Source organism: Pelophylax lessonae, assembly GCF_965119305.1.
Source record: "Pelophylax lessonae genome assembly, chromosome: 6".
Taxonomy (NCBI): domain Eukaryota; kingdom Metazoa; phylum Chordata; class Amphibia; order Anura; family Ranidae; genus Pelophylax; species Pelophylax lessonae.
Genome location: NC_138773.1, coordinates 94,925,161 through 94,937,518, shown reverse-complemented (window position 1 = coordinate 94,937,518; position 12,358 = coordinate 94,925,161). Strand labels below are relative to the sequence as shown.

The 12,358-nt window shown below is 41.0% G+C and overlaps 2 protein-coding genes across 5 annotated transcripts in view; one reads left to right on the top strand and one right to left on the bottom strand.

The window, feature by feature from the left end:
• Nucleotides 1-2,992, top strand: part of GPR146 (G protein-coupled receptor 146) — a 96,741-nt gene extending 93,749 nt beyond the window's left edge. For all 4 annotated transcript variants that reach the window (XM_082261869.1, XM_082261870.1, XM_082261871.1 and 1 more), the window contains exon 2: nucleotides 1,131-2,992. In XM_082261869.1, coding sequence (XP_082117995.1) covers nucleotides 1,173-2,174 — 1,002 coding nt within the window. In that variant the 5' untranslated portion in view covers nucleotides 1,131-1,172 and the 3' untranslated portion in view covers nucleotides 2,175-2,992. The remainder of the gene's footprint in view (nucleotides 1-1,130) is intronic.
• The window catches only part of CHLSN (cholesin), a 693,214-nt gene that overhangs the window by 279,945 nt on the left and 400,911 nt on the right, over nucleotides 1-12,358 (bottom strand). The window lies entirely within an intron of this gene.

Sequence of the window (12,358 nt, the reverse complement as noted above, 5' to 3'; positions counted from 1 at the left end):
TAAAGTGATTGTAAAGAAAAAATGTTTATTTAAAAAAAAAAAAAAAACCATGTCATAGTTAGGCCCCGTTCACACTGGGGCGATCCGACTTCCCGGGGCAACCTCGGAGCGGCCGGCACGGACTTCATAACATTGAAGTCTATGACAGCCGCTCCGGGTCGCCCAAAGAAGCTCAGGACCCTTTTTCTAAGTCGGAGCGACTTGTGTTGCTCCTATTAGAACGGGTCCACAGCTTCCCTATGGAAGGCAACCTACGGCGACCTGTGAGGCGACCAGGTCGCCTCACAGGTCGCCCCAGTGTGAACGGGGACTTACTTGCTCTGTGCAGTGGTTTTGCACAGAGCATTCCTGATCCTCCTCTTCTCGGGTCTCCTGTCAGCGCTCTTTTCCCCTCCCTCTTGCTAAGTGCCCCCATAGACAGCTGTTTGCTGTGGGGGCACTCATGGGTGCTCACTACCAAGCCAGCTCTTTGCGTCCATATGACAGAGAGCGCAGTTCAGCCCCGCCCCCTGCCTATGGTTGACAACAGCAGGAGCCAATGGTATCTCAGCCAATCAGGAGGGAGAAACCCAGTAGAGCCTTGGGTCTTGTGCACATAAGTGGGGGGGGGGGGGGACTGAGGAGGGAGCTGCACAATGAAGGTTTTTTTTTACTTTCATGCATAGAATGCATGAAGGTAAAAAAAACTTAAGCCTTTACAGCCACTTTAAAAGGACAAGTAGCAGACCAATGGGCTCATCCCTCACTGTCACTGTGCTCTCTCTTCCTACCAGCATGTTTCTTGTTAGCATGTGAGCACTACAGCACAGCTGATTAGCTCCTTGTGCTAATTCTCCATCTCCCAATATGATCCCACCTTTCTTCCCCTCCTGATCAGCTTTGATGTAAATGTTCACACATCAGTCATTTACTGGTTAGATGTAATCCCTATAGATAAATAGGACCTTGTGCAATGGCCAAAGGGACAGCATTCAACAGACCTAAGCAAGGCTTGGTTTGTAATTCATTGTATGTCTTGGTAAACAACATGGTAGTCTTGACATTTTTGTAACTGCTGGTAGTAACTTGATATGTAATATAATATTGTTGTAATTCTCATTTAACCTGCTCTCGTTATTTTTTCCACACAGCTCAGCTGGTGACCAGCTAAGACGCCGCTGACTGGTATCACTATGTGGAGTTGCGAAGATTTTAATTACACTGACAACATTCAAGACCAGCGTCTCTGCCATGATTTCCACCTTGTCCTCTTTGTCTTGTCCATCCTCTACCTCATCATTTGTTTCCCAACCGGTCTCTGCTACAATGTTCAGCTTGTGCTGGTTAATCTATACAACAAAGCAACTATGACTATGCCAGATGTGTACTTTGTAAATATGGCAATTGCAGGACTCATCATCAACGCTGTGGCCCCAGTGTACCTTCTAGGACCAGAATATACCAAATGGTCACTGTGGAGCTTCGGCAATGAAGTTTACATTACTCTGCTAATTCTCTTTAATGTGTCATCTTTGGTGATCATGTATTCCACAACATTGCTCAGTCTGGATTATTATATAGAATGTGCGCTACCGAGAACTTACATGTCAAGTGTCTACAATACAAAACACGTCTGTGGGTTTATCTGGGGTGGAGCAGTTTTGACCAGTTTTTCTTCTCTCCTGTTCTACATCTGCAACCATGTATCGACTAAAATCATTGAGTGTTCTAAGATGCAGAATCGAGAGGCAGCTGATGCTATTATGGTCCTTATTGGATATGTGGTGCCAGTTCTCGCTGTACTGTATGCTTTGGTCCTTATCTTACAAATTCGAAAAGAGGAAACTCCCCTTGATCAGGATTCTGGAAGACTGGATCCATCGGTGCATCGGCTTTTGATTGCCACCGTTTTCACACAGTTTATTTTATGGACGCCATATTATGCTACGCTAATGGTGAATACATTTACAGACATTCATGTGAAGTCCACTGACCACCGTTTCAGGAGGACATTTCACTTCATTGAGGGTTTGTCTAGCTTCTTGGCCTTTTCAAGCAGCTTTGTCATGCCTCTACTACACAGACACATTAACAAAAACTTTCACAGCAAACTTCAAAGATTGCTTAAAAAATTGCACTGTGGCAATGAAGGTTGTGCCCATGAGCGCACTGTGGTTCAGCAGGTGATGACTTAACAAAAGATGGTGTTACAGTATCTTGGTTCTCCATCGATCTAACCTCATCCATAGTAGTGGATGAAAGGTGGCTGCTATTGATTAAGCTCTGAGCCTTAGCATGACCACACTGCAAATATCATACTGCATGTCATGTAATTATCGATTCTTGTTTAGTCATGATTAGCTATGAAGACTAATTTATACTGACATGTTTGAAATGTGCGCTGAGCCTTTTTGGTGGAAAGATGACCAAGAAGCAGAGCTGGAGTCGAACTCTTAAATGGTGCTGATGATGGAGACTGTGGGGTTAGAATAGTTCCATAAAATAGTGCCAGCAAGGTTTTGTTCAAGCCCATTAAGTATGACCTTAGCATGTATGTATGGTTCAACCATAACCTCCAAGATGTAACTATATATCTGCAAACAGGCAACGCATCCTTGCATTGGCTAATTTCCGTATTCCACTGAGGCATTTCTTTGTAAAGTTTTATAGGCAAAGATATGAAACCAAAATTGGGGGGTTAAAATGCATATGCACCCAAAATAATTTCCCTATTCTGGAATGGAAAGTAGAGGGGGTTCTATCACCTTTTGGGTTTTTACTGCTGTTGCTGAACTGTGAGTAGAGATCTCCAACAACTCTGACACAGCTGTAAGAAGCTTTTCAGTTGAGTTATTATTGTCACTAGCCTGTATTTTTAATGCATTCCTATGGCGACTCCACTAAAAAGCAAGACATGCGTATATACTACATTTCAAAGGATTTTCCAAAGAAATATATGGAAAAGGCAACGGTTAGTGACAATAGTAGTTTGTCTTAAATGGCTACCCAAGCCTGTGAAGTTATGATGGGCTGCCCATTGTACATACCCAGGAATCCTCTGGTGGACCATCAGTGTAAGCATGTGAAACATCAGTAAAATATAGAAAAACTACATCATTAGCCCAGTGATGTATAATGAACATAAAACAAATTCATTCAAAAATGTAGGTGATCGATTATTTAGTACAGTGTATGTTGCATTTGAACCGCTACTGAGTACAGTGTCTCATATTATAAGTGGATTAAACATTTTCCAGGCTGACACTGATGTCCAGTTTGTAAAAGATCTTCCTCAACAGGCCTAGACAGCAGTAAATATACATAGCAGGGGACAGACTCCTGACACATTTCTTCCAAAAGATAGAAATATGTTTTAGGTGGAGATGCTCTTTAACTATTCCACATAAGTAACTGCAAAGCACTTTGATACTATAGAAAAGTATTATATTGTCAGTTTTCATTAACACAGAGTGAAGTGAATTTGTATTTTTTTCCTAATGTATAATGTGATAAGCCTTCTTTTACCTGACTACTAAGTGAAGAAAATCGGCAAAGACAAAATTGCTGAATAATGAAGTTATCTATCTATCTAGCTGTACATGTCATCATATGGAATCTACCTTGTCAATATTATTCAGCAAGGAGCCATAATAAATATTTTTGAGGAACAACAAGATAATGCATGATAATTTGAATGTCATTAAAGAACAGCTCCATTGTAATTAAAATGAGGAAGTAGATAAATGAATGCCCACTTACTTAGCAACTATAGAGACAGCTTGCACACTAACAGCTCTCCAAAAATCAACAATTTCACAAGTCTGTTTCTAGAACCCCCCCCCCCCCCTTATGCTGTTAGACATTACAGATCATGCAGGTATAAAGCAGGGAAAGCTCCTGCTGAATCAAATGTGTTATACCGGATAAGTCCTAGTCAACTACAAATACAACGAATGAGGATTAGTCTTGTGCAGGAACAAAAGTGTAAGGTTCTATACACATTTTTGTCAGTCAGAGGTCCAAAAGGACAACAAACTTTTTTCCTCCAAGGAAAAGGTTTTACTAAAACTACAATGTTATTTTACCACTTCAAAATATAGCATTCAATGAAGTCCCTTTGTGCTCCTGGATTCTGAGGACATTTATTCAATTACTCATCACCGCCTATTATGTTCCTGTTCTACCTGTGTAAGTTGACAGACAAATCATCTGAGCCATATTGCAGAATTATGGGCACATAAAACCTTTATCTTTAACTTGCTGCTGCCAAATAACATTCTCATGGTCCACACCCACACATTCGTTATACATTCCATTCACATTTTGTTTACCATGTTTCTCTTAAGACTACAATGAACGATGACCATAAAAACTATGATTTAAATCATTTTTATATAGGAAAAAACATAGAAAAAAACACAGTAAATACATTTATAAAAAAGCATACAATTCGAAAATTTGGGGAACTGTTGTCTTACTACATATGCACAAAACAGACTTCAGTCAGACAAAGCACAGCAAAATGCAAAGCATCAATTCATACACATACAGAAAGCTAAAAGGTGTGAAACACAGTAAGTGCCGGTTCACACTACCGCAGCACGACTTCGGCGCGACTTGCACGGACTTCAGATAATGAATGTCTATGCAAGTCGCTCCAGGTCGCCCCGAAGTAGTAAAGGAACCTTTTTCTAAGCTCCTATTAGAATGGTTCCTGTAGCACACAATGGACAGCGACGGACCGCGACTTGTCAGGCTGACAAGTCGTGGTAGTGTGAATGGACACTAACTCAGATTATGCAGAGGACTATTAAATGTTTGTAAAATTCCAATACCTATATATTTTCAAGCAACTAATCAATCAAATAATAACCAGAAGACATATTTTTTAGCAGATTCTGATAAACTGCCCATCACTTTGCATTTTGAGTATGGTTGGCAACCTAAAAATGCTACGTTGTTTAAATAATATCCCTATTTTAATTTAACAAGGATATTTGCCATCATATGTAAGCTAGCGGCAGATTTACCTGCGGTCCTTAACGTGACACTAAACCCCTTTTATTTTTATCCTTATCCATTCCATAATATCAAGTATGCCTTTGCTCAGGTTTTTTTTTTTTTAACTCCTACCATTGTTTTCAGGCTTCTTTGTTATCCTGTGCATACTTCCTATCTCCCACTGATGCTAGTGTGGAACAAGCAGTGCCAGTATATCTGGTCACATTCTTTGCTCTATGTGTGTACTAGAGTTTCCATAGAGCTGAATGTATCTGCAGGTACATGGGTAGTCTATCTTGGAGGAGATCAGGAAACTGTGAAAACGTTCACATGCACTAGGGGTATGGAAAGCGAACGTAGCCAACCTAGTACAGAAGATCTGAGAGAGAGATGGAAGAATCAATTTAGTTATATTTAGAATTCATTTTATTTTTAAAAAATTTGAGTTTAGTGGGATGAGTTATTTAAAAAATAATTTTTAACTTGGGTGTGGATTTTGGTTGCCTGAATCACATTTGGCTTCTATCTCTGGAGTTCCCAGCTTTACTCTCCCTGCCACAGAACTTTCTCTTAGTTTAGCAGGAGAACACGAACATCATCTGCTGCATTCTTCATAACATACAATAAATTAGGAGGCTATCAAAAAGAGATTTCCTTCCACTGGACATAGCAGGTCGGTGGTCCTGACACAACCAAAGTCCATAGGAGAAAATAGTGAGTGATGGTAGTGTGCAATCATAACGTCAGCATTTTAGAAGGACTGGACTTTTAAAAGTGAACATATAGAGGAAATCTATGTACTGCCAATGCCATTATTCAGTGAGTCAATGTTCAGAAAAATACAAGCAGCTGAGAAAGTCATCCAACTTGCGTGCTTGTTCTGGGTCACTGAAGGCAGAAGATTTGCATGACCGACAGACTAGAATTTTCATAAAGCTGGTCAGAAATTGTAGCTTATTTTTTAAATGGTAGGTTCATGTTAAGAAAATAATATTTGTTAAGAGTAATCATCTAAAGTGCACCAAACAAAGATTCAGGAAGTACACCATGGAAAGTATCTAACATTTGTGTAGGTGTCACAGCATTTTAGCACGCTTACACATTCTGCTCCAAAGCAGAAAGCAAAAATAAAAATTTCAAGCAATGTCTATAAATATTTTTCTACCTCCTAACAAGGGGACAAAGCTTTTCACTTTCATTAACTGTACCATCTTACATGTATAGCCATACTTGTCAGTAGTGTTTTGTAGTGTGTAAACATGTTGGCACGCTGGACACATAACCTTCGTCTGACATGTTTTGCATTTTTGTTTTCACATTTGGATTTAACAAGCTGCTATAGAGGTGTTCTTCATCAAAATTAAAGCAAAATTAAAGTCAAATCCCATGCGCCACCCCATACCAACATCTTCTACCTCGGCTTCTTCTGGATGCTGGGTCTTCGAAAATCTCGACTGATTGGAGGTCAATGACGTACCTCCCGCATGCATGCAAGGTGTGCCAAAAATGAACACCTAGCTGCTCATATGGCAGAAGGTTGTGAACAGGCAGGTTATTTAATTGCAAAGAAGACATAGCATGTTTCTTCTACAATAAAGAGCCCATCTGATCGCAATTTGATAGTATTTTACTTACATTCAGCTTTATTTGCAAGTTGATGGTATGGCCAAAGTTTGTGGACACCTGACCATCAAACTACTATATGACAAAACAACTGTAAGTTACTGAGTTCAGGTGTTTCAAGTAAAGAATAATAAAAACAGATGCTATAGAAAACAGAGTGCTCCCTACCTTTTGGCAACAGTTTGGGGAAGCCATTATATGTTCCAGATGCATAAAGACATGGTTCGACAAGTCTGGAGTGGAGAAACTCAAGTACACTGCATAGAAACCTTGCCTCAACAACAATGTCATGAAACACTGACTGCAAGCCAGGTCCAATACCAATACCTTACCTTACAAACCCTCTTTTGGCTTAATTCTAAAATGTTGTGGAATACCTTCCCAGAAGAGTGGAGGTCCCAACACCACATTAACGCCCACTGTTTTGGATGGTCACAAACATTTGGCCACACAGTGTAAAATTATTGTCCAGATTCTAAAGTTTGTTTCTGTAAAACTTTCAAGTGCCAGAGAATGACAATTAGTGGCATTAGTATTTTTATTTTATTTATTTCAGGTTCTTATATAGCGCTGTCAATTTACGCAGCGCTTTACATATACATCGCACATTCACATCAGTCCCTGCCCTCGAGGAGCTTACAATTTAAGGTCCCTAACTCACATTCATACATACATAGTAGGGCCAATTTTATACAGGATCCAATTAACCTACCAGCATGTCTTTGGAGTGTGGGAGGAAACCGGAGTACCCGGAGGAAACCCACGTAGGCACAGGGAAAACATGCAAACTCCAGGCAGGTAGTGTCGTGGTTGGGATTCGAACCAGCAACCCTCTTGCTGCTAGGTGAAAGTGCTAACCACTACACCACTGTCATTAGTACAAAAGAAAGGCAAAAGATTTCAGATTGTTCAAAACGGTTTTTGATGCATTTAGTGAAATACACCAAAAAATACAGCATTCTTGAAATATTGGTATAAAAAAAAAAACAACAACATATTTGTTGATCTAATGGGGACACTCCCAGTGTTGTTATGCATTCAGTTTTGTCCTATCAGATTCTGTCACCCACTCACTTCTCATGCTCAATGGGGTTCTATTATTTGGTATATATCAAAATGTTTTAATCATATATTTTACCATTTCACACAATTCAATGGTGAAAAACTTAAAAATAAACATCAAAAATACACATGACCTAACTATGTAACAACTAGTATAATAAAAAAATGTTGTCAGTTTTATTAAAATTGAATATTCTGACAGGGTGCTAAACTGGTGCAATAGGCATCATTTAATAAAGATTTATGTATTTGAGTTATGTATTCCTTGGTGTTTATATTATCACCAAACCAAGCTTTCAATGAACATTTGAAATTAGGGGGAATTCTAAAAAGCAAAGCATGGAACCTATATCCCACTGTTTCAAAGAATCCATTTAAAATGATTAGGCCTTTTATTCCATCAACTGAATTAAATGTAATTACAATGTCATTAAACCTCACTTTACAGCACATAGTAGTGACATCCCCTCTGTCAGCATATATGACATTACTGTGTCTGGCCTGTCAAATTATACTACCTCAGACAGCTCCCTCAAGATTTCCTTGCAAACACTTTGGGCACATACATTACACAAAATACCTATCAATCTTTGTCAAAGGCCTGTCTGTACTCTTAAGGGGAGATTACTAAAACTGGAGTGTGCAAAATCTGGTGCAGCTCTGCACAGGAACCAATCAACTTCCAGCTTTTTCTGTCAAAGCTTAAGGGCTCTTTCACACAGGCGGACCGTTCAGATCCGCCTGTCCGTTTTTTTGGCGCATCTGAACGGTCCCCCCATGCATCTCTATGGGGGATCGGATGTCAGCGGAGACATGTCCCCTGACACCCGATCCGATCCGTCAAATCTGGACGGATGGAAACCCTATTTTCCATCCGTCCAGCAGATCGGATCGGATGGGATCAGGTGAGAACGGACTGACGGTCCGTTCCCATCCGATTTCCCCCATAGAGATGCATGGGGAACCGACAGCTGTGTCTCCGCACACAGCGCGGAGACACAGCTGTCATCCTCCTGCTCAGCGGGGGATTGGCGGCTCGATCCCCCGCTGAGAAAAGCGGAGTCCGTTTGACGGACTGCTGTGTGAAAGGAGCCTAAGGCTCGTACACACTATAAGAAAATTGGGCGAACATTTTCATCCAAAGAATTTTCGTACAATTTTCATATAGTGTGTACAGAACTTTCTACAGACGATTCAAGAATTTTCGTAAAAAAATTCTGAAGGGACAAACTCCAAAATTTTTCTCGTACAGGAAAAAATTTACAATTTTCGTTTAATGTGTCCCGTTTTCGTACAATTTTTGTACAAGAAAAATCAGAAAAGAAAGACTGCGCAGAAACAATAAACAACAAAAAAAGCCTTTGTCGTAGGAGAATTTTTGTACGAATTTTCATACGAAAATTCTTTCATTGGTTCCAATTTGCTGTGAAACAACGAGGAAAATCGAACAATCGTTCGCCCGATTTTCTTACAGTGGGTACCCCACTTGAATTGAACAAGCTGAAGATGAAAGCTACCATGCACAGCTGCACCAGATTTTGAACTCTCCAATTTTAGTAATTCAACCTCTATATCTATTAGGATAGCTCTGTCACCAGTAAAGTTCTGTGGTCTGTACCAGCTTTCCACAAAACAGGCCTTATGTACAAAAGTGTTCAAAAGGCAAACCAGTCAACTTTCTTCCTTTAATTTCAAATCCTCTCTACAAGCAAATAAAAAGGTTGTTGTTGAGTTTCCTTGCAGTCACTTTGACACACATGGGAGGTCCTTGTGCCAATTAAAGCCAAAGTGCCCATTTGTCAGTGATGTCTTTATCTAAACCAAACTAGGTGGGTGTAGCTTAGCAAGGTGTGATTTCGTCTCCGTTTTGGGCACGGCTTAACAGATTGAACTGGGGCTTAAAGATGTCTATATTTTCTCAATATCTAGAGGTATGCCTAAAGTTTAATTAAAATCCTCCAACCCGTTAAAAAAAAAAAGAAAAAAAAAAAGACATTATAAAAGAAGTACATTATATTTTTATATGTTATTTTTTCATTGCTACCTGAAGGATTTATTCAAACGCAGATGCTTGATGTTTCTGTACAGAATGACATGCATTTAACTATATTGCCATTGGGTGAAGGCTGATTAATGTACAACTGTAGGATTTTAAAAAAGCAACAAGCAATGTGCAGTATTCAATTCTAACCAATCGCAAATCATTTCTTTCTTCACTGCTCTAAATAAAAGTTGAAAAGTGATCAGCTGCGTCTCAACGGCATATCACTTTGCACCATGCTATCAAAAAGCGGCTCCAATGTTATACACAAGAGTGATAGTGAAGGACATGGATGAAACACACCCAATAATTTACAAACTGTGCATAGAACTTGTAAATGCTAATTTATTTTCCAAATATAAAAGACCTTTGTGGAAAGCTAAAATCACTAAGTATTATGTGTGTATTGATATATATTCTATAAGCAGATTTTAACAATACAGATAATCAAGTGTCCTTAGCATGTTGTTGCCATGTACTGCACGTGCCTCTGGCTGCAAAAAAAAAAAATCAAATGAACCCAGTGTTATAAATTTCCTACATGATGTATTATGATGTCAACCCAATTAAAACAGTATGCTGTGTCTGTCGTTACTGCATTGATTTTGTTCAAGCGGCTCTTCTCTGGATGATCAATAAATGGGACTCATAAACGATTTAACTATTGCAAAGCTCTTGCAGAACATTCTATATCAGCCATAGAAAGAAGCTCTGCTCTGAAAGGCACTGGATTCGGGTTGCACACTAGAAATTGAAGATACAAAATAGGATCTAAAGTAAAAAAACATGAGTTTGGATCTGAATAGCCTCTATGCTACCTAATACATGAAAGAGAAGCAAGGTAGACCCCCACATTACATAATAAAGGGGGACATCTTTGTAATGGCCCTGAGGTTTTACAGTAGTGAGGATTCAGTTAAAGAGATCTTAAGGCGAATCCCTAAGGAATCATTATGTGGTTTGATGCTCCAGTATCCAGCAAAACTGACACATACGTTTGAAGTAGAACTTAAAACTGAACTCCAGGCAAGTTTAAATACACAATTTATTTACCTATACATTCATTAATAAATCAATTAAGGTTTTATGCATTTAAGGTAAATATGTAGGTTTCACTTGATATCAGGCTCCTGCAATTCCTTGCACAGCAGCACCCTGACTGGGAGAGGGTGGAGCATGGCTAGAAGTCAAACAGGGGGATTGGTTAAAAATGTGGCAGAAAAAAAAACAAATAATCTAGTGATAAGAAAAAAAGGCAAATGGAGCCAAGAGATGCCCTCATCTGTCTTCTGCTGCTCTTTAAGGCTCGGTTCACACAGGGGCGGCTTCAAAATAGGACAAATTTTAATTCCTCTACATCAGGGCTCAAAATTTCAAGTCATGAGCTACTAGCTAGGCTTTAAGAGTTACTCGCCACTTGTTGCCCCACCAAAACCCTACCCTGCTCCGCACCTAAAGACGCCCTCGCCAGAGTGCCCACAGCGTGCCCCCTTAAATTCAGAGTGCCCACAGCGTGCCCCCTTAAATGCAGAGTGCCCACAGCGTGCCCCCTTTCAATGCAGAGTGCCCAAAGCGTGCCCCCTTAAATGTAGAGTGCCCACAGCGTGCCCCCTTAAATGTAGAGTGCCCACAGTGTGCCCCTTAAATGCAGAGTGACCACAGCATGCCCCCTTAAATGCAGAGTGCCCACAGCGTGCCCCCTTAAATGTAGAGTGACCACAGTGTGCCCCCTTAAATGTAGAGTGACCATAGCGTGCCTGCTTAAATGTAGAGTGACCACAGTGTGCCCCCTTAAATGCAGAGTGCCCACAGCGTGCTCCCTTAAATGTAGAGTGCCCACAGCGTGCCCCCTTAAATGTAGAGTGCCAACAGCATGCTCCCTTAAATGTAGAGTGACCACAGCGGGCCCCCTTAAATGCAGAGTTAGCACAGCGTGCAGAGAGACCAGCATTCACTTACCTGATGCAGCGGCTGCTTCTCCTAATCCTCCGCGTCTCCCTCCTCCTCCTTGGCCAATGGCAATTGTTTGCCTTTCAGCCAATCAGGAAACGGGTCTCGGACAAGCTTCCTGATTGGCCAGGAGGAGGATCCGTGTGACAATAGCGAATCATTCGCTATTGTCACACAATGGATGGGCTCAGGGCGCACTGCTCTGCGCCCCGGGTCCACCCTTTTCTGAAGAACAATGCACTCAATACAATGCAGGCTGCGCTGTGAATGGCGGCGGCGGCGGTAGGCACTACATTCCCCATACAGCACAGCCCTTACTCGCCATCCTCATCATTCCACTCGCAAAATGCGAGCAGGCGAGTGGAATTTTTGAGGGTTGCTCTACATGCATCAGGCTGTTAAGCAGCAGGTGACATAGAGTACACAGAAACGTTAAAGGAAATGTACAGCTCGTTTGGCTGAATATCTCCTATGGATCGCAGGAGTGCAGTTCCTTCTGTGACCCATTTTCAGAGGAGAGCAGGCTGAAGTCCACTCTCTGCTGGCGTAACAGAAGTCGGTCCAGGTCATCTCGACCAGAGAGTTGGGATCCACCAGGTACCTGGACAGACACCTGGCTCAGCCTCTCAGCGAGCCGCTGAGAGCCCGAGCCAGCCACTCCCCGCCCCTCCACAGCCAAGCACTCCAATGAGCGAGAGCCGT